General features: G+C 47.6%; 1 protein-coding gene and 1 non-coding gene across 2 annotated transcripts; both read right to left on the minus strand.

The window, feature by feature from the left end:
* Window positions 1–4,345: 4,345 nt before the first annotated feature.
* Window positions 4,346–4,417, minus strand: TRNAE-UUC (transfer RNA glutamic acid (anticodon UUC)). Its single transcript has one exon. It is a non-coding gene; the product is annotated as a tRNA-Glu (tRNA).
* A 9,403-nt stretch (window positions 4,418–13,820) lies between these two features.
* LOC136161797 (zinc finger protein 416-like) lies at window positions 13,821–21,466 on the minus strand. Its single transcript, XM_065926895.1, has 3 exons — window positions 21,227–21,466; window positions 20,079–20,205; window positions 13,821–18,375 (listed from the first exon to the last, which is right to left on the minus strand). Exons 1-3 carry the CDS (start codon window positions 21,257–21,259, stop codon window positions 16,805–16,807), a joined length of 1,731 nt encoding a protein of 576 aa, XP_065782967.1. The 5' UTR covers window positions 21,260–21,466; the 3' UTR covers window positions 13,821–16,804.
* Window positions 21,467–23,157: the final 1,691 nt, after the last annotated feature.

The raw sequence follows: 23,157 nt of genomic DNA on the forward strand, positions 1-23,157 counted from the left end.
AGTTGAATTCTTTACCACTGAACCACCTGGGAAACCCACTTAAATATCTATCACATATTTATCTGTATCATCCGCCTTACTCTGGTTTCATCTCAATGACATCCCATCTATAATTTTTTTAAACAGAAAAATTGGGGCCAGACATTTTAGAAGAATGGCATCACCCTACACTCAATGAGAAGGGAGCATTTAGTTTAAAACCTTTCTGTCTCCACAGAACCTATATGATCAGAAGAAGTTATCAGTCATTACTGCCAGTGACTCCCTGGAGGTCATTAAGAGTGGAGCAATCCCTAACCTCAGCAGTGTCACAGTTATCAGACTTAGGTTTATGCACATGCCCTAATTTCCACAGTAAATTCTACTGACATGTCTTTGTTATTTAACCTCATTTTGGGACTCTTATCAAGATTCCTGGTTCTTTCCTTTTTCCTTATTTTGCTTTGTTTTCTACCTATGTAACATTTTCATCACACTGGTTATATTTTCTACAACCTTAAGCAGTAGTATAAAAATCAGGTTCACTGTGAATATTTTGAACAAACCACTTAAGGATAAACTGAACAATGAGATTGATACACTGCAGTCTTCCCTCACCAATCCCCGGGAAGGAACACTGCTCAAAACTGGTGAGGATCCCTCCAGACAGAAATGATGACCTCACACAAATGCTCAGATCTGAGAACAGCCCCTGCCGGACCGTGCAGAGTGGACTTCTGTGTATTCCCTGTCACACGTCCTGACTGGTGTCCAGTTGCCCACAGTCCCCGCTAGTGGGATGACCGCTAGTGGGATGACCGCTAGTGGGACGGCTGCTTCCACCAGTCAGGAGTCCTGTCCATACAGGCTCATATGTGTTTCTCAAGCTTGAGTTTTCTTCCATAGAATCATGAATAACTTGAGTTACATAATCTATCATGATGAGAATAATGAAAAAACAGCTGCAAAATAATAAATGTAGATGGTACTTCTTTTAATCCAAAATCAGAGTATGACTTTCAGATTTGACTTAAAAAAATGTTGACATAAAGCTGTTGATCAAGGACTTCCCTGGTGGTGCAGGGTATCAGAATCCGCCTGCCAATGCAGGGGACACGGGTTTGATGCCTAGTTTGGGAGGATTTCACGTGTTGAGGAATAACACAACTGCGCCAGAGCTCTAGAGCCTGTGAGTTGCAACTACTGAGTCTGAGCGCTACAACTACTGAAGCCCACATGTCCTAGAGCTCCTACTCTTCAAGAAGGGAAGCCCATGCACCACAACCAGAGTAGCCTCTGCCTGCAAGCAACTAGAGAAAGCCCGCACATAGCAACAAAGACCCAGCACAACCAAAATTAATAAATAAATTATGCATTTTAAAAGGGGGTTGATTGAAACGAATGAAAGCACAGAGTCCTAACCACTGGACCACGAGGGAATTCCTCCACTGGATTTTTTTTAATTGAAATATTTATGGTGAAAATCAGTGATTCACATGCAGAGATCCTGTGTGTACTTTACCCAGTTTCCCTAACAGTAAGACTATATTATGCTATCACAACAATGACATTGACTTTGATACTATCACCTGATCTTATTCAGATTCCCCTAGTCACACTTGTACTCAAGTGTGTGTTGGAGGAGAAAATGGCAGCCCACCCCAGTATTCTTGCCTGGAGAATCCTGTGGCTGGAGGAGCTTGGTGGGCTGCTGTCCATAGGGTCTCACAGAGTCAGACACGACTGAGGCAACTTAGCATGCATGCATGCATTGGAGAAGGAAATGGCAACCCACTCGTGTTCTTGCCTGGAGAATCCCAGGGACGGAGGGGCCTGGTGGGCTGCCGTCTATGGGGTCACAGGGAGTCAAACACGACTGAAGCGACTTAGCAGCAATAGCAGCAAGTATGTGTGTGTTTATTCCTCAGGGTTTTTATTTTTATTTTTTGGCTACAGCACAAGGCATGCAGGATCTTAAGTTCCCTGACCAGGGGTCAGACCAATGCCCTCTGCAGTGAAGGTCAGAGTCTTAGCCACTGGACTGCCAGGGAAGTCCCTCTTTCAGGTTTTAAGACCCTTTTCTTCGTCCTAGACGTGCCATCAACATAACATACAGTCTCTCCACTTTTTCTTCAATTTTTCTATTGATCTTATGGATTTTTAAATTCTATTTTGATTGAACTCTGTTTAAACATTATAGAAAACACTTAAATTTCTACAAACTCACAACTATAACATAAGAAAATGGGATAACTTACATTCCTGTCTTTCCAAACTTAAATCTCTGTCCCTATATATTTTTACTTCTACATGACTCAAAATACATGGTATACTTTGTACACTGTTCTAGACTATAGTTTTTCACTTAAGAATATATCCTGGGGATTTTCCTGGCAGTCCAGTGGTTAAGATGTTACACGGCCACTGCAGGGAGCACGGATTCAAACCCTGGCTGGTGAACGAAGATCCCCTAGGCCATGCAGCATGACCAAAAAAAGAAAATCCATAAATAAGTGATATCCTACTGAATTTGTCTTTCTGTGTCTGACTTATTTCACTTAGCAAAATACTCTCCAAGTCTATCCATAGCAGCAGTATTTACTTTCACTTTCAGTATTCCACTGTATATGTTTTTGTTTTGTTGGTTTTTTTTTTTTTTTGGTAGATTCCCATAAAATTTTCTCCATATATCAATTTTCAGTCCAGTTCAGCCACTCAGTCGCGTCCGACTCTTTGTGACCCCATGAACCGCAGCACGCCAGGCCTCCCTCTCCATCACTAACTCCCAGAGTCTACCTAAACTCATGTCCATTGAGTCGGTGATGCCATCCAACCATCTCATCCTCTGTGGTCCCCTTCTCCTCCTGCCCTCAATGTTTCCCAGCATCAGGGTCTTTTCAAATGAGTCAGCTCTTTTCATCAGGTGGCCAAAGTATTGGAGTTTCAGCCTCAACATCAGTCCTTCCAATGAACACCCAGGACTGATCCCCTTTAGGATGGACTGGTTGGGTCTCCTTGCAGTCCAAGGGACTCTCAAGAGTCTTCTCCAACACCACAGTTCAAAAGCATCCATTCTTCGGTGCTCAGCTTTCTTTATAGTCCAGCTCTCACATCCATACATGACTACTGGAAAAACCATAGCCTTGGTGAGATGGACCTTTGTTGACAAAGTAATGTCTCTGTTTTTTAATATGCTGTCTAGGTTGGTCATAACTTTCCTTCCAAGGAATAAGCGTCTTCTAATTTCATGGCTGCAGTCACCATCTGCAGTGATTTTGGAGCCCAGGAAAAATAAAGTCAGCCACTGTTTCCACTGTTTCCCCATCTATTTGCCATGAAGTGATGGGACCGGATGCCATGATCTTAGTTTTCTGAATCTTGAGCTTTAAGTCAACCTTTTCACTCTCCTCTTTCACTTTCATCAAGAGGCTCTTTAGTTCTTCAGTTTCTGCCATAAGGATGGTGTCATCTGCATATCTGAAGTTATTGATATTTCTCCCAGCAATCTTGATTCCAGCTTGTGCTTCTTCCAGCCCAGCTAGATCAATAAATAAATTTTATTTTACCCTTAACAAAGAGAAATTTTATTTCTCTTTATTGCCTCGTTATGATGACTATAACCTCCATCGCAATATTAAATAGATGTCTAGTTTATTAAAATTTTCAGTATGCTACTGAATCCAAGTCTTGTTTAATTTCCTTACTTTTCTACTTTCTTTTCTCCCCCCTACTTTCTTAAGGGACAATATGCCATTAAGTTGAGGTCATACTTTTTGAATATGTATTTGATCTATGAATTTAAAAATTATAAATAAAAAATATAGGTGTTTAGTCCATAAAAAAGAAGTTTCACAGCAAAAGCTAGACTGGTGTTTGAATAACATCTAGATGTGATACACCCTAGTCAAGTTGAATATAAAATTAATCATCACAAGTCCACCTCTTGTCAATTTGGCACCCACACAAACTCAAACCATTCCTAACCTCCAAATAAAGACAACAAGGTCATACTTCCACCTAACATGATACAACTATCTCATGTATGACAGAAAATACACTAACATTTTCTACAGAAAGGATGCCGATTCCTTGGGTGATGGTCACTCTTCTGCTTGATATCCTATAACCAATGCTATGATATATGTGGGCTGCCTAGTGGTCCAGTGGTTAAGACTTCACCTTCCAATGATGTGGGTTCAATCCACGGTCAGTAAGCTAAGATTTCACATGCCTAGTGGCCAAAATACCAAAGCATAAAACAGAAGCAAATACTATAAATTTAATGATATACAGTGAATAAATATTAAAATGTTAAGTCAATTTTTTTTTTTTTTTTTTGGCTGTGCTAGGTGACTTACAGGATTGGTTCCCTAACCAGGGATTGAACCTGGATCACTGCAGTGAAAATGCAGAATCCTAACCACTGCACTACCAGGGAACTACCCAACACTATTTTTGTTATATAAGGGGATGAAAGAAGAAAGAAAAAGATACTGAATTCATTCATATACACATTCATGACGAGAAGGAAGAAATACTTATGATATTACAGATTACTATCCTCATTTCTGTATGGTCATATAACCACAACTAATGTCTCTCTTCTGCAACCCATTCGAAATTCCTTTGGTCCTCAGTACCACTCCAGGTGTTCTTTTTTATTCCCTAGTAGGTGACCAATCATTCATTCCTGACGGGTCTGGGCTATGAGTTGTCCTGCCTAAATTAGGCTGTTATAGTTTTCGTTGACTTTAATCATGGGTCACAAGAAGACACCTTCAGGTACCTCTGCATTCCAGACACACACTTCCTTTGTGCAAGTAGCAGTGGGAAGTATAGTCCAATTTGCTCCTGGTATCAGACTCAGCCACCAGAGCCAGCACAGTAACTCTCTCCCTGTTGATTCAGAAGTTTGAGGAGCTCAAAGTGGCCGACTGGCAGGGTCTTCTTCCAGGACAATGGAGTCGTTCTTTTGCAACAGAAGCAGCACAACTCCCATTAGAACAAAGACCTCTACACAGTTAGCACTTCGTGGGGACGGAAAGCAAAGGTGTCCCATAATGCCTCACTGTGGATAACTGTCAGTGGCGCCACTCGCGTGTCCGCCCCTTGATTCCAGGCTAGGAACAAAGAGTCTGAACTGTCATGTGATGATTCCGAGCATATACGGCCTCCTGAGAAATCTCTTCCTGGCCCTCCAAGGACTGCCCCACGCAACCCATCAGGGCCCCCAGACACGTGTGCGGGCCATGCTGACCAGGGGGCCTCTCTGCTGAGACTGCTGATCAGGAAGGTCCCCGGTGGCACTGATGACGAATGCCGTGAAGATCTGCCTGACCCCCCCTCCCTTCTGAGAACAGCCCTAAGTGAGCTGTGAGGACACATGACCCCACCAGGTTGGGTCCGGCAGCTTCCCGGCAGAGAAGTCAGGAGCAGGGACCTCAGACCGAGCCTAAGGGTGCTGGGTGCCAGGACGAGGGCTGGTGTTCACAGGGACACTACTTCTATCCCCCTGACCCCTGCTACATACACAGATCAGGCAGCAGGAGGAGGGGCCAGCAAACTGCAGGGCCCGTGGGGAGCAGGAAGGGTGACTCCCGTGACCTTCTGATCAGCCAGAAACCAGGAGGAGGCTGGGTCCCCACGGGTCTAAGAGCTGAGCATGTACCCAGGGAGACCAGGAGCCCGCAGGTCTCCGGCATCACCTCCCGGAACAGGGTCCTCTGGTCCAGGTCAAGCTGTCCCCATTCCTCCCGGGTGAAGGTCACGGCCACATCCTTGAAGGTCACCACCTGGAGAGTCAAACACAGCAACATTGGTGATGTGCACTTGGGTGGGATCAAGCCAGTCACTCTTGCTGGTGAAGGTGCAGAGACCCATGAGGTGCAGAGAATCATGAGGCCTGCTGATGGCCAAGTTCTGTGCTGGGTTCAAGGGGGAAGCAGATGCAGCCTTGGGACATAAAGCAATTGTGGCTGAGAGAAAAGCCTCGGGTGAAGGAGGCCACGGGAGATGACACAGACAGTGGTGCTCCATGAGGTCTGGGGGGCAGAGGTAAGTGCTCTCGGAAACATTCCCAAGATTCCAACAATGGCCACAGCAGCGACAGCGCCTGAGCTGCCCTCACCCTGTCTGAGTGCCTGCCCAGGCTGAGGGCCTCACACGCTGAGGTTCAAGTGACTGCAGATCCCTCGCTCTGGGCCAGAGATCTGGGGTTCAAATGAAGAGTCTGAAGTCTGACACTTGCTGGCAGTGTGACCATAGCCACAACATCTCATCACTTCTCCAAGCATCAGTGTCACCATCAATACTACACTCATTCCCACTGTGCCGTGATCTGAGAACTAAAGAGAAAATAACATGTCCACACACCAGATGCGGGAGGGCCGGCATGGTGAAGTGTGCCATGTCCGTTCTGAGTTTTACTAAGTCCCCAACTCGGCCCACGAAGGAAAGGCCATCATCAACTCTGTCTCAGGCAAAGACCTGAGGTCCAGGCAGCTCCAGCAAGTCAGCCACAGGGAATTCCCTGATGGTCCAGTGGTTAGGACTCCATGCTTCCACTGCAGAGGCCACAGGTTTGGTCCCTGCTTGGGGAACTAAGATTCAACATGCCTTGCAGGGAAAAAAAAAGAAAAAGAAAAAAGAAAGGAAGGAAGAGAGGGAGAGAGGGAGGGAAGAAGGAAGGGAAAGAAAGTCAGTAACAACCTCGAATTTAAGAAAGGATGTAAGATTTGAATATTCAGCAAAAGACAGCAGACAGTTTCCAGAAGATGGACAGGTGAGAGCCAGGGGTACCTCAGCCAGAAGGAAAATGGCCGGGAAAAGACTATCCTAAGAGGAGACACTGAGGCACAGGGATGGGGGGGAGAGACAGCCCTGCAGAGATCCGGGATCAGACAAGACAAAATGCAAGAGCAAACGCTGCATACCAGGCAGGAGTGAGTGCAGTGAGCGAGGGAAGACCAGAAGGGGGAGGAGCGTGGAGGTAAGCAAGGGGCGGAGCTAGTATAGCCCTGGGGGCCACAGTTGGGAGAAAGACTATTATAAGTGTGACCGGAGCCCCTGAGTGGGAGACCCATTCATTCACTCAACCACTTGTTGAGCAACTTTTACAGGCTCAGCTGCTCTATGTCTTAGCAGAGAGCAGCAACAGGTGCTGACACTCTGGGGCTGGAAAGATCCTAAACAAGCAACTAAATAAACGGGCACCACCAGTCAGATGCTGGGAAAGATTGAAGGCAGGAGAAGGGGACGAGAGGATGAGATGGTTGGATGGCATCACCGACTTGATGGGCATGAGTCTGAGCAAGTTCTGGGCGTTGATGATAGACAGGGAAGCCTGGCGTGCTGCAGTCTGTGGGGTCGCAAAGAGTAGGACACGACTGAGCAACTGAACAACAACGGCCATGTCAGAGGGACCTAAAGGTTCCAAACTCAAGAAAACAGAGAGAGATGGACATGGAAGCAACCTAGATGCCCATCAGCAGACGAATGGATAAGGAAGCCGTGGTACATATACACCATGGAATATTACTCAGCCATTAAAAAGAATTCATTTGAATCAGTTCTTATGAGATGGATGAAAATGGAACCCATCATACAGAGTGAAGTAAGCCAGAAAGATAAAGAACATTACAGCATACTAACACATATATATGGAATTTAGAAAGATGGTAACGATAACCCTATATGCAAAACAGAAAAAGAGACACAGATGTACAGAACAGACTTTTGGACTCTGTGGGAGAAGGTGAGGGTGGGATGTTTCGAGAGAACAGCATCAAAACATGTATATTATCTAGGGTGAAACAGATCACCAGCCCAGGTGGGATGCATGAGACAAGTGCTCAGGCCGGGTGCACTGGGAAGACCCAGAGGGAGCGGGTAGAGAGGGAGGTGGGAGGGGGGATCGGGATGGGGAATACATGTAAATCCATGGCTGATTCATGTCAATGTATGACAAAACCCACTACAATGTTGTAATTAGCCTCCAACTAATAAAAATAAATTTTAAAAAAAGCTTATATGAAAGCAAGCTTATTTCATAATAGGTGATTTTATATATTTTTAAGATTCATTATATGCCTCTACATGACTTCCCCAAGGATCTCATATTACATGAAATAAGTTTAGTAGAGACTTAAGGTCTATATTTTATTGGGGACAGGCTGAGACTTATGGAACTTTAATTTTCAAAATATAAAATTAATTTTAAAAAATTCAGAATAAAATAATCCTGTCATAAAAGATGTGAAAATAGGATAGACCATCAACTAAATCCACCAGGTTAAATTCAACCGATAGTTAGATGTAGTTTGTGGGAAATATATCTCAAAATGAAAAAAAGAAAAGAAAACAGAGAGAGATGACTGAGGTGACTGTCTACTTGTGATTGGGCACCAGGGAAAGCCTCTCTCAGGACAGCGAATGGGAGTGAGTCTGAAATAAAGTGAGGAAGGGAGTCAAGTGGGTGGGAAAGTAACAAATAAGACAAGTCCTGACAGTGATCAGGACTGTGATGAGGGCACTCAGGGCGATGGCTATGCAGTCACCCAGGACCTCTTGTGTTTTTATGTCCAAAAGGACCCACATTCCTGTACACCATCATACCTGACCATTTGAATGGACTCACTTTTCAAATATAACCGAACCTCAAACAGGAAGACAGATTCACGACTGTTGGGGGGAAGCTAGTTCCACTGGCTGTAAACTGTAAACCCTTGGCCTTCTGGGCTCCTGGACTGTCCTGACACCTTTTCTGTCCTAGCAGAACACCAATCCCCAAAGTGCTGCAGACAACTGCTGTTCTTCCCCATCCCAGTCCTTATCTTTATAGAGGATACAGGTCATGGAAGCCCAAGGGTCGGATTCCCCCAGGGATGAGCCTCTGCCATCAGCATGGGCTCAGGAGGCACCTCCGTGACAAGAGAGCCAGAGCGATGCTCCCTGGACCGTGCTGGACACGGTCAGGTATCTCATGCGCGCTTTCTAGTTCTTTCAACCCAGTTGGAGGATCTTTAATATAAAAGCCAAGGGCAGCAGGGAAAGTTGCTCAAGGTCCTATGCTCGGGAAGGGGTGTGGCTGCGACTTACAGAAGGACCTCCGGACTGTGAGGTGTGCGCTCTGTCCTACGAGTCCTTCCACACCAGTGGCATGCGGTCAGGGGGATTCTAGAAGACACTTCCCTCCCTTTTACACAGTGTCCCGGGGACTGACAAGAAGAATCCACCTACCAGTGCTCCCTGGAGGTGAAAATGGCAACTCAAATCCCGGTTTTACAGATCCTAGCGAGTGCTGGCACACCAGCCTCGAGACAAACATCCCGCTCTGGCGGCGCAGGAAGTCCCCCCTCTGACCACGCGAGCCTGCAACACCCCTTTCAGTGATGCCAAACGGAGCAGAGGCTTCTGGGTAGTTCTTCTTCAGCACCCCTCCAGGAGAAGGGTGTCTCCAGAGGACCCTGGGGCCCAGAGGACTGGAGAAGTGTTGGCAGAGGAAATGCAGAAGCTCTAGTGAAGGAGGTGACGCATGGAATATTCCTGAGGGCGACGATCCAGATCCCTGTTGTGTTTTCTGCGTCTTGTCTTTTAAGACCCTTGTAACATAAATTTTTAAATTTTTAAAATTTATTTTTAATTGAAGGATAATTGTTTTACAATATTGTGTTGGTTTCTGCCATACACCAACATGAATCAGCCCTAGGCATACGTGTCGCCCCTCTGGCTTGAACTTCCCTCCTCCCATCCTCTCTCACCCCAAAGGTTGTCACAGCACACAGGCTTGAGCTCTCTGAGTCATAAAGCAAATTCCCAGTGGCCGTCTGTTTTACATACGGTAGTGTCTGTTTGTATTATAAAATTTTAAGTTAAATATTCTGCTGCCTCAGCGTTCCCGCAGACTGTCTGTAGGCACCCCGCCCGGGTGAGGAGGTACACAAGAGTGACGCAGCTGTGGCACCAACTCAAGCTTCCCTCATCTTCCGCTGTGACCTAGTGACATTCCAACCCACCAATGAAATCCCCTCTTGACTGTTGCTTGTGTACACTGCCCTGATCCCCAGCAACGGCACTCATCTAGGGGGCCCCCACCCACCCCCAGGTGCTGGTCCCCAGAGCCAGAAGCCGGCCAGGCTCCTCTGTCCGTGGGATGCTCCAGGCAAGAATACTGGAGTGGGTTGCCGTTTTCTCTTTCAGTGGATCTCACCGACCCACGGATGGAAACTTCCTCTCTGTGTCTCCGGCATCGGCAGGCGGATTCTTTACCAGCTGAGTCATCGGGCCCCTTTCGAGCCAGGGATACTGAGGGAATAATGGGAACGCAGTCGCAGGGGTTGTTCATAAGCATACCCGACTTCTGCACTGACGCAGGAGCCCCCTAGAGTCACCTGAAGCTCCCTAGAGTCACGCTTTCTATCAATGAACTTCACACACCCGCCCCTCCTGCCTGCTCCGGGGGCCGGCGGAGGGAGGACGGCCGCTTTCTGCCGTTCCCTCGGGGGACCGGGCTGCAGTGAGGAGTCCGCTTGGCACCGTGTGCTCGGCTCTCCCGCCGCCGCGCCAAGGCCGCAGCCCTCAGAAAGAGCGGTCCCTCCGGAAGGGGCCGTCCCCACTGGGACAGCATGCGCGCGCTTCCAGCACGTCCAGCGCCCCGAGCAGCTCCCTCCCCAGCGAAGGAGTGGCCTCCGAGCTGTGCGCCCCGCGAGCCCAGCCTTCCCCAGCGCGGCCGGAGAGCCCGCGGTGGGAGTCAGCCAGGGAAAGGCAGCAAGAGAGACTGTCCTGGCCCGCCCGGCGGCCGAAGCGGGAGGACGCTACACGGTGCCAGGCCCGCGGAGCCCGAGGGCGGAGCGCGGTCCCTGCCTTTCCGCCCGAGGCTGGGCTGCTCGCAGTGCGGTTGGCAAGAACCGGGTGCCGCCGCCTCCGTCTGTAACAGCGTTTTATGAATGAGCCCCTACCTCACGGAAACCTTTGCAGCGACAGAGGGGTGGCGGGCGGATCCTGAAAATTCCTGCGGCCTCCTTGCCGCTCCCCTATCATGAGAACGTTTAAACAACGGAGTTGTTAGGGTACCGTGAACCCCTGAAATTGACCGCCCTCAAGACATCACGGTAGCTCAGCTGGTAAAGAATCCGCCTGCAATGCAGGAGACCCCTGTTGATTCCTGGGTCGGGAAGATCCGCTGGAGAAGGGATAGTCTACCCACTCCAGTATTCTTGGGCTTCCCTGGTGGCTCAGCTGGTGAAGAATCTGCCTGTAATGCGGAAACGGATTCGATCCCTGGGTGGGGAAGATCCCCTGGAGAGAGGAAACACTACCCACTCCATAATTCTGGCCTGGAGAATTCCATGGACAGACGAGTCCGGCAAGTTACAGTTCTTGGGGTTGCAGAGTCGTACAGGATGGATCGACTTTCACTTTCACTTTTCAAGACGTCAAGGAACGTCGTGAAACTTCCTGGTGTGTATTTCCAAATCTGGACATCCTGCTTAAGTTGGGACAGACGGAAGTACTCCGGCGACTGCCCCCGCGGAGGGTGCAGCACCGTGCAGACTGGGCAGCGCAGAGCGCCAGGGACTCTCACACAGATTCAAGACTCACCCCTGCGCCCCCGGCTGGGGTGGGCGGGATTCGGTGGGGGCGCCTTTTTCCCCAGCGTAGGGAGAGAGCCAGAACAACTCGGGGTCTTAGGTACAGACGAAACAGGTACGTGACTCCAACTGCTTAAGCCTTGGTCTCAGAAGGAATGCACTCCCACCCCCATGTCTGATTTTAGTCCTAATTATGTGCGAACGGTGGAAGCAGACCCTCACACCGCGCTCCCCCCCTCCCGGCACATGCAATGCTAGAATACTAGGATTGTCAATAAATTACAGCAATTAACTAGGAAGGTGAGGTCGGGGGAGGGGTTTCTGCTAGAAAATTAAACTGAGATGACAAGCTGGGTGGGGTCCCAGGAGGCCACAGTTCCTACAGCACACACCCACCCCCTGATCTGGAATGTCAGACTAGGGTCTGGTCAGGACCCCCTCCACCACCTGCTCCAGATGACCGATTCACAGGTTCAGTGACGCCCAACCTGCCTCTGCGGGAAGAGTGAGCCTTGCAAAGGCCACGTCAGGGCTGGGATCCCTGGTCTGTTCTAAGGTCTGGCGCCTCAGCTTTCCTTCCCCAGGCCAATGGGACAGGATAGATGTAGCTGCCTAAAAAGGGCAGAGGAAACTTTTGGTTTCACGTGCTTAAGCATGTATCAGAACACACATCGTTCACTTTAAATATACATAATTTATTAGAAGACTATTGTGTTACTTCAATAGTTATTTTAAACAATAAATGTAAGAAATCCTCAAGAATTGTCACTTCCAACTTAAATTCTACAAAATGGGCCATCTTCATTTGACTGAATGGATACACTTAAGAAAGTGAGAGAGAATATGTTAAGAAGGTAGATAATGCTTAAAAGTATACGTACTCTGGGAGTGTTAACTGTAAATAGCACCAAAACTTTGAGAAAACATTCTTGAAAGGTTGTTGCTGATCCACGAAAAGATGCCAGGATTCTTGGCCTCCAGAAGAGAAAAATTCAATCCGGGGCCAGAGACAAGGCTTGATCGCTCAGAGCTTTTGTGCAATTAAAGTATAAAAAGGATAGAGAAAGCTTCTGACATAGACATCAGAAGGCGGCAGAAAGAGTACCCCTTGCTAGTGTTAGCAATGGAATTATATACCTTTTAATTAGTTATTACAATGAATCAAAAGAATGTCTCAAGTTTGTGAAAATTTTACCAGACCTACTCCCATAATTTGCATTTTAGGATAACAAGATTAGAATTTAATAACAGAAAGATCCTCCAGACCCACTCACATAATATACATTCTAAGATAACAGGATTAGTCAGAAGGTTTTCAGGAAGGAGAAACTGTCCTCCAGCCCTGGTACATTGTTGTTGTATAATCCCTAGTACAGAGTTTAAACTGAGTTGTGTAATTGACTAAGACAATCACTGCAGATGGTGACTGCAGCCATGCAATTAGAAGACGCTTACTCCTTGGAAGCAAAGTTATGACCAACATAGATGGCATATTAAAAAGCAGAGACATTACTTTGTCAACAAAGGTCTGTCTAGTCAAGGCTATGGTTTTTCCAGTGGTCATGTATGGATGTGAGAGTTGGACTATAAAGAAAGCTGAGTGCTGAAGAATGGATGCTTTTGAACTGTGGTGTTGGAGAAGACTCTTGAGAGTCCCTTGGACTGCAAGGAGATCTAACCAGTCCATCCTAAAGGAGATCAGTCCTGGGTGTTCATTGGAAGGACTGATGTTGAAGCTGAAACTCCAATACTTTGGCCACCTGATGCAAAGAGCTGACTCATTTGAAAAGACCCTGATGCTGGGAGGGATTGGGGGCAGGAAGAGAAGGGGATGACAGAGGATGAGATGGCTGGATGGCATCACCGACTTGATGGACATGAGTTTAAGTAAACTCCGGGAGTTGATGATGGACAGGAAGGCCTGGCGTGCTGCGATTCATGGGGTCACAAAGAGTCGGACACGACTGAGTGACTGAACTGAACTGAACTGAACTGAAGGAACGCAGAGGAAAAAACCGTTTGTCCTTTCCTCCTCCTTGAGAATTCCAGACCGCCAATCTCCACTTCAAGAGGCCCAGACCGCCAACCTCCACTTCAAGAGGCCCAGACCCCTTTCTCCTCCTTGGGGACCTTGAACTTCTTATCAATCTGCCTAGGAATTGACTCTCTCATTCTCATAGCATCAAAAACAGTATTTCCTTTTAGTAAAGATGACACATCACTGCAGAAGAGTGAGTGAAGTTCCAACACATCTTTGTTCGACAAGTGTCTTTTATTTATTAATAAAAAGGAAAACATCAGTCAACATCCATTTCAAAATAAGCAACTGGTATTAACAGTTATTAAAGAAGATATACAAGTGGCAAATAAACAGGAAAAAAGTGCTTGACATCATGAAACATCAGAGAACTACAGTTAAAAAATTACAGTGAGATGCCATTACACCCCTACCAGGACAGCTGAAACTAAACAGACTGACAATACCAAGGATCAGCAGGATGGGGAAGAACAGGAGCTCTCATATACTGTTGATGGGAACACAGAAGGATCCAACCAGTTTAGATCACAATTTGGCAGTTTGCAATTCACATATTCTGAAGCACTGACACAAGAGAACTAAAACACATATTCATAAAAGAACCGTATGCCAATGTTCATCGGAACTTTATTTCTAACAACACCAAACTGGAAACAACCCAACTGCCCATTAGCAGATGGATAAACATATGTCCTAGACAATGGAAACTAAGTTATTGCTGAAGGTAGTGGCCTCCTATAGGCTTGGGAAGGACAATGAGAGATTATAAAAGGGCATGAGGTAAATCAAGGTTATGTTCATCATCGTGATTCTGATGATTTTATGACTTTATATTATAGCAAAAATTTTCAAACTATACACCTTAAATATGCATACTGTATGTCAATTATGCCTCAATAAAATTTCTTTAAAAAATGGTTCAAAATTAAAAATAAAAAAATAAAAAACCCCAAAAATTCGGACTTCCCACTCTTTCTGGAAACCAGAAGGATTAACAACTCAATACTGCTGCTGCTGCTGTCACTTTAGTCATGTCTGACTCTGTGTGACCCCATAGATGGCAATCCACCAGACTCTGCCATCTCTGGTATTCTCCAGGCAAGATACACTGGAGTGGGTTGCCATTTCCTTCTCCAATGCATGAAAGTGAAGTCGCTCAGTCATGTCCGACTCTTCATGACCCCATGGACTGCAGCCTACCAGGCTCCTCCGTCCATGGGATTTTCCAGGCAAGAGTACTGGAGTGGGTTGCCATTGCCTTCTCCAAACTCAATAATGACTCCACCCTATTTTTCCCCATTCCTGGAGAAGGGTAGCCCTGAACCAGTGCAGGAAATACTGGCAAGTAACAGAGGCTGTTCCAGTCTGGGACAACAGGACCACTGGATGGACCACAAATGCCACATCCCTGCACAACAGGATCTCCATTCTCTGTTCTCATTTCCCTGTCTGTACAGCAATGACCTGGAGGTGGCCAGCCCAGAAAGACAATGGGGATTCACAACACCTTTAGATTACTTTGCCAACAATAAATTCAGCTACAGGAGATACACAGCTCTGGAAGTGCTGTGATTATGCACAGTCACAGTCACTGGAAGGTTTATGGATGAGCATGAGAAGAGGCATGTTCCATTTAATTTGATGCAGGCTCCTCCACTGACTATTAATCACACCCAGAATTTCAGGGGGTTCCCTGGTGGCTCAGTGGTAAAGAATCTGACAATGCAGGAGACATAATTGACTCAGGTTCAATTCCTGGGTTGGGAGGACCCCCGGGAGGGGAAAACGGGAACCCAATATTCTTGCCAGGGAAATCCCATGGGCAGAGGAGCCTGGCAGGCTACAATCCATGGGGTCGAAAAAGAGTGGGGCATGATTTAGTTAGTGACTCAGCAACAGAATTTCAGTATCAATTAAGGTTGAAACCTGTATCCTGATGCCTGAGGAGGGATACTAGTCCACAGAATTATGAACTTCAGGACATTTGGCTCCTTCGTAGAACCTGGTGGAAAGCTTCCCCTCAACAGTGCTGAGCACTAAGGGATACCCTTTGGGAATATGAGAACAAATTCATGGCATTCCCGAAGGCCCTGGAGCTTGCTGGAACAAGTGACCCTTCCTCAGGGTAACCTACAGGTGCCGTGTTGCCCAGTCACTTGGTTGTGTCTGACCCTGTGACACCATAGGCTATAGCCTGCCAGGCTCTTCTGTCCACGGGATTTCCCAGGCAAGAATACTGGAGTGGGTTGCAATTTCCTACTTCAGGGGATCTTCCCGATCCAGGGATCGAACCTGCATCTCGAGTCTCCTGCATTGGCAGGCAGGTTCTTTACCACTGTGCCACCTGGGAAGCCCCAGGGGGAACCTACTGGTCACACAGTATGTAAGCTTCCAGGTCATACATTAGGTCATATATTCCAGGTCACACATTTAGGAACTAAACAAAACCCTGCTTTAGTTCCTAAGAGACCTTGAGGAGGAATTCAAATTAGGTCAAAACTGGAATGAAAATTATACCCTCCTATCATTATATTGTCCCTGTTGAGGCACATAAACCTGAGGACCCATGAAAGCTGTCCATCCTGTCAAACAAGCAGGCCAATTCTGTTTTCCACCCATCCCCACAGTGAATACAACCCCAAGGTTAAAGGTAGATTAAACAGTAAGACCTTTATTGCTGCACAAACCAGAGCAATAGGGGGCAATTCCCAGCTGGTGACCTGGGAGGTAGGAAGACCAACCACAAGTATCAAGTGAAACCAATGAATTTGAAGAAGGTCAGATTCATACTTAATCAATTAAAATAGGAAAATGTACGGGCACATACTACTCAAGATTTCCTCCAGGAAACATTAGGGCACACAGACATCGGCCTTGTGTCAGCACATCATGGTGACCGATGAAATACTGTGCAAGGAAGAGGTGAGACGGGTTCTACCAGAGAAACTGGCAGTGATGTTAACTCTGATGAGGGCCCTGGGGAGTTTAGAACATGGAATGTAGCTCTGTAAGCCTCACAGACACCTGGAACTCATTGGGAATTTCAAGTCATTAGATGTTTGCAAGTATGAGGTTCAATTTCAGGCAGATGACTCCCTTACAAAAGCTGTCTAGTGCTGTTATAATGAACAAGGAGAGAGCACATTCCTTCAGGTCTAAGGTCTTTTTCAAAGTGTGGATTTCTTGGTGCTAAACAATGTTAGCTGTTTGGAGTAAAGGATTTCCCGTATTTCCTGCATTCATGGGGCCGCTCCACAGTGTGAAATTTTTGGTGGAGATTGAGGCTGGAACGTTGGCTAAAGGATTTGCCACATTTACTGCATTCATAAGGCCTTTCTCCAGTGTGAACTACCTGGTGTTGAATAAGAACAGACTTTTGCCTAAAGGATTTCCCACACTGCCCACATTCATAAGGCCTGGCTCCAGTGTGAATACTGCAGTGCTGAATAAGGCTGGTGCTTCGACTAAAGGATTTCCCACATTCGCCACATTTATAAGGCCTTTCTCCAGTGTGAATTCTCTGGTGTTTAGTGAAGATGGCTCTTCTGCTAAAGGACTTCCCACACTGGCCACACTCAAAAGGCCTTGCTCTACTGTGAATTCGCTGGTGTTCAACGAGGCTGTAACTCTGTCTGAAAGATTTTCCACATTCAGCACACTCATAAGGCCTTTCTCCAGTGTGACTTCTGTTGTGTCGCTCAAGTTTGGATTTGGATCCAAAAGCTTTCCCACATTCCCCACACTCATAAGGTCTTTCAGTAGTGTGAACTCGTTGGTGTCGAATGAGAGTGGCTCTTTGGCTAAAGGATTTTCCACAATGGATACAAACATAAGGCCTTGCTGTGGTGTGAATTCTCCGATGTTGAACCAAGGTGAAGCTTTGTCTAAAGAATTTCCCACATTCGCTGCACTCATAAGGCTTTTCTCCAGTGTGGGTTCTCTGGTGCCGAACAAGATTGGATTTGCACCCAAAAGCTTTCCCACATTCCTCACATTCAAAAGGCCTCTCTCCACTGTGAATTCTGCAGTGTTCAATAAGATTGGAGCACTGACTAAAGGACTTTCCACACTCACCACATTTATAAGGCCTTTCTCCAGTGTGAACTCTCTGGTGTATAATGAGAGTGGCTCGTTGCCTAAAAGATTTTCCACATTCACTGCACTCATAAGACCTTTCTCCAGTGTGGACTCTCTGGAGCTGAACAAGTGAGTACTTACAGTGCATGGCTTTCCCATATTTGCTAAACTCATAAATCCTTTTTCTAGCAGAGACTCTTGGGTGGTAAACAAGACTGTGTTTGTGGCTGGAAGATTTCCCACATTCACGCAACTTGTAATGACTTTTTCTACCATTAAAAGTCTCCCCAAACTTGGTGATTTTGTTGGGTTTCTCACCATTGGAAGTGATCTGGTGCTGGAGGAGACCCAATGTACCTGGGAAGTCCATTCCAACCTTCCTACAGGTGAAGGCATTCCCTGACACCTGGACTATGCAGCTCTTTACAAATTCTGCCTTATCCACATCACTTTTCTCTGTACTGAAATGCTTCTGAAGCTGTTGTAGGTTTGCAGATGCCCCAGTAAAGTATGATTTCTGCCCTGGTAGATCAGCAGGGTACAAAATGTCTTTCAGGATTGGGACACATTTCTCACAGGGGTGAGCATTCTCGGTGAATGGACCTACCTTTGGAGTCCTGACCTGTGACAAAGCTTCTAGAGAAACGTTTTGCTCAGAAGGTGTCTCTTTAGTCTCTGTTTCATGCAAACAAACTGAAAGAAGAGAAATATTTGTGAATCATGCTGATTATGGTAGGAGAGTATTCATCATGCTTTGTTTTTCTTTTAACTTTCTGTATAATATGACATTGCAATATCTTAAAAAACCTTCATGGCCAGAAAAACACTGGACTTAATACTACAAATCAAATAGACCTAACAGACATATACAGAACATTTCATCAACCAGCAGCAAAATACACACTACTCAAGAATGCAGGAATAATTCCCCATATTAGATCATACAGCAGGCTATAAAACAAGTCTTAACCAATTTAAGAAAATTGAAATCACATCAAATCTCTTTTCTGACCAAAATATGATAAAAATAGAAAATAATAACAGGGAGGAGAATTGAAGACTCACAAATATGTGAAAATTAAACACACTCTTGAACAGCCAAAGAGTCAAAGATGAAATCAAAAGGGAAATCAAAAAATATATTGAGATAAATGAAAATGGAAGCAAAATACCAAAACTTATGGGACCCAGCAAAAGTAGTTCTAAAAGGGAAGGTTTTAGCAGATATATACACTAAAAAAAAATTTAAAAAGACCCCTACTTTCACACTTCAAAGATTAAAAAAGAACAAACTAAACTCAGTGTTAGAAGGAGGGAAACGATAAAGATTAAAGTGTAAATAAATAAAATAGAGACTAGAAAGACAATAGAAAAGATGAAAACTAAGAGGTTTTTTTGAAAAGATAAAATTGACAAACCTCTTGGAGTAATAAAAAAAAAAGAGAGGACTCAAAATTATAAATGAAAGTGGAAACATTACATTTAATACCAATGCTCAAAAAAAAAAACAAAAAAAAAAAGAAAGAAAAGAAAAACACTGAAGAGGAGGGAACACATCAATACTCATTTTATAAAGCCAGTATCACCCTTACACCAAAGCCAAATAAGAACACTACAACACAAGAAAATCACAGGCTAGGGACTCTCTGGTGATCTGGTGGTTAAGAATCTGCCTTGCAATGCAGGGGATGTGGGGTCAATCCCTGGTCTTGGAACTAAGATCCCACATGCCACTGGGCAACTAAGCCTGTGCATGACAACCACTGAGGCTGTGTGCCACAATTAGAGAGCCCATGTGCCACAACTGAAGAATACATGCCCTAGAGCCTGTGCTCCATAACAAGAGAAGACACCACAAGGAAATGCCCATCCACTACAACTAGAGAGTAGCTCCAACTCGCAGCAACTAGAGGTGCAACAAGAAAGAAAGCAAGAAAGAAATGAAAGGTGCCTCATGTTGGATTACTAGAACCCTAATGCTGTGATCCTATCCATCAGGACCCCATACATAACATCGCTAAAGATTATATACCATATATGCATTTTGTCAAATATTATATACATATTGTTAAAATTACTGAATCAGGACTTGGGACACCAGGTGTCATGACAGCTGGGACATTCATCCTGCCAGGGTGAGGTAAACAAGGTAAGATGCCTTGTTTTAGGCTGACTGCCAAATTCCTACATCTCAGATCTTTACCTGCAAGCTTAGGCAACAGACTTAGAACTACTTGGGGCAGTGCACTCGGCTTAACACTGGCACCCACACTACATAATACACCAAGAAAGTGGGGAAGTAAGCAGAGACCATGGTCTGACTATGGAAAGAGCAGAGCTGCCTCTGGGGGACAGAAAGTATGACACAGATCAGTACACTGGGGTGAGGGCCTTACCCATTGAGGCTGTAAGTGCAAAGTTCTCTAGCATCACTTTATGATACAGGTGTCTCTGAGCTTCATCAAGGAGCCCCCATTCCTCCTGGGAGAAGTAAACGGCCACGTCCTCAAAGGTCACACAGCCCTGCCATGATGGGGACAGATCATTCCATGATCAATTTCTCTCGTAGGATTCCAAGTTCCTTCACCCAGATATCCATCCCCTGCTCACCCTCCTCCCAGTGTCCCCACCTTGAAGGAAATATCAGGCCTTGGGGCCACAGATACCTGCTCTCTTCTCAAGGTATCAGTGTCACTGTCTACTCACCAACTATAGGCATGTGGGCAGGGAGACACCATCTAAACTCTGAGCCTGGCATTAGGACATCCGCCCTCTTGTCAGGTAATTCCCCTGGAGTCCTGAATTGTGTCTCCCACAGATAACCAAATGTGGGCTTTGGGTTTCTTCAGAGTGTCCAGTTTCATGGACTGGAAGAATCCCAGAAACAGAGGGTGGGGTCAGAACCATTGAGGGCCTGGAACATCCTCTGCTCACCTTTGAATAGTCCGTAAGCACTTCTGTCCTCATGGGAGTTTGTGGGAAGAGGGAGGTCATTACAGGCAGGTAACCATGGCAGGCTCAGTAGGCTCAGGCCTCCCTCTACCTCTGTCTAGCCCCGGAGCAAGGTGACCTGAGATAACTGCATTATCTCTGAGTATAATGAGTAGCTCATTATCTCTGAGATCTCAGTGCTCTTAAAACTGTGTGATCTTGGATAAGGAGTCAACCTCCCCGTACCTCGGTGTTTTCACCCCCTTCCCAGTCTGTTATAAACCTGAGCAACTTCTAGAAAACTTGAAAAGCCTAACTCACACCGTGTGCCTCTAGTATTCACAATCCTCCATGGCCTCCAGCGTCCTGAGATGAAAACTCCTCCCCTTCCCATTCCAAACGGGAATGATTCTCCGCGAATTTACATAAGCCGGTCCCTCCATCTGTCACCCTCTCCCACGCGTCATCACATTGTCTGTAAAACACAGGGCCCCAGCCACGACCGCCTCACCATCCTGGACTCGGGGGCCCGGGCTGAGGGCACGCGAGCCGGCGCTCCGCACTCAGGGCTTTAGTGTCTGGTGGGGTGAGGGCCCGGAGGTCGAGTGTTTACCTGAGGCGGGTCCCTCAGCGCGGCGGCCGCCATCGCAGTCAGAGGAGAGGGGTTTTAAGTGACAGGCGACAGAGAAGGAACTTGTGTACAACTATCATCTACCGCCGCAGCCCTGCAGACTCGCCGCTGGACTGTGGGGACAACCTCTCCTCTAGAGGTTCCTCGCTCTGTTCATCCCCTAGCCTCCGTCCACGCTCCAAAAGGTCTCCGAGGGAAGTGGTACACTGAGCAGTCACCATACTGCCGCCACAGAGGCGCCGGAAGTCCCGCCCAGATCCTCGGGTCGCGGAAGGGAGCTGAGTCCGAGCGTTCATTGGCTACACGCCTTGGGCCCGGCATCCGGCATTGTGGGTAACGTAGTTCCCACGGCGCCACCAGCCACGGAAGCAGGCTCCCACCCCGAGATCGCGGAGTCCCGGAGGCTGTGTCAGAGCCCTGTCGCCCGGATGGCGGTCTCCATGTGGGCCGGAATGGAGGCTCTCCCGGGAACCGTCCGGGTGAGGGGCCAGCGACGCTTCGACCTCACATCTGGACCCCCTACGCGGGTCCGGGTGGTCTGAGCCACGTGGGAGGTCTCGCCGGGCGTGGGGTTGAGGGGAGACCCCATCAGCATCTTTTGTGAGACGTCCTGAGTCTCTCCCCGGAGTGGGAGCCGTTCTCACCCTTCTCGGACCCCTGACTGCAACACAGGCTCGTGATCTGACCGGATCAGGGTTGGCGCCGGGTTTGGCTGCGCCACCTGGGGGGCTCTCCTAGAAAAGATCGGGATTTGCCTTCGTAGGCGAAAAGTTGAGACTGCCAGGGGCGTCGGGGGCTGGGGGGAACTAGGCCCCCGGAGAGCCGCTTGGACTGGCTGCCGGCGGCAGGGGTCTGGGCTTGACCTCTGTGAGGGAGGGGGCGGGGTGTGCGGACTTTCGTCCTGGGAAAGCCCGTGCCTGAAGACCAGAGGGGCTGGGGGAGTGCATCGGGGGGCTCCATGCTGGCCCTTCCCAGGAGGAGCCTGAAGAACAGAGGAGCCTCTGCGGTGTCTGGAGGCCCTCGGCGCGTCCCGGCAGCTCCGCGCTCTCCCACCCGGAAAGCCTCCTAGGCAGCTAGCGGGGCTCCGCGGGCGCCCCCTGGCGGCTGCTCGTGAAAGTCGGCATTCAGCGCTTGGGTGAAACGGAGGGAACGCAGACACGGGCCAGGGAGGCAAGTGCCCGCTCCGCATGGGGGTCGCGCTGGGCTCCTGCGCCCCGCTGCTCCTGCCTTAGTCACTGCCAGCCCACGGCCAGTGGGCGCCGTGGGGCCTGAAGTTCCAGCCTGTCTCTCCTCCCGCCCCCACTGTGTTTAGGCGACGGGGCCCTCTTCAAGATGCAACCTCAGATCACAAGTGGCTTCGCTACCTTCAAGCGCGTCTGTTTCCGGAGGAAAAGAACTAACGAGCTTCCCTTGGAACGCGAGCAGGGACAGACTGGGCCAGAAGCCGCCCCCGGCGTAGAGCGCTGGGAGGGCCCTAGACCAGCCTGCTCCTGGGCCCGGGGCCTTCTGAGGAAGGCCGGCCGTGGACGGGGTAGGCGGCCCGTGGCCCTCCTCCAACTCCCTCACCTGCACATTTTCCCAAAGTCAGGGTGTCTGGAAAAGCAATACGATTCGATAGAGGATTCTGTTGAAGAATAACTCCTCCTGTTATTGAAAGAGAGAATTGTAAAGTACCTGAAGAGAATTCGGAAAGTAGGGAAACCCTTGTGGAGCAGTAGGACACCGCCAAAACCTAAATGCAGGCAGCAAGGCAGGCAGCCAGCGCCGATCGCATTTCCTCCTGACCCCTCCACCCGCTTCAGCAGTGTTGTGTGACCAGGGTGCTGTGCTTAGTCGCTCAGTCTTGTCCGACTCTTTGCCACCCCATGAACTGTAGCCCTCCAGGCTCCTCTGTCCATGGGCTTCTCCAGGCA

This window comes from Muntiacus reevesi, chromosome 2 (genome assembly GCF_963930625.1).
Source record: "Muntiacus reevesi chromosome 2, mMunRee1.1, whole genome shotgun sequence".
Taxonomy (NCBI): Eukaryota; Metazoa; Chordata; class Mammalia; order Artiodactyla; family Cervidae; genus Muntiacus; species Muntiacus reevesi.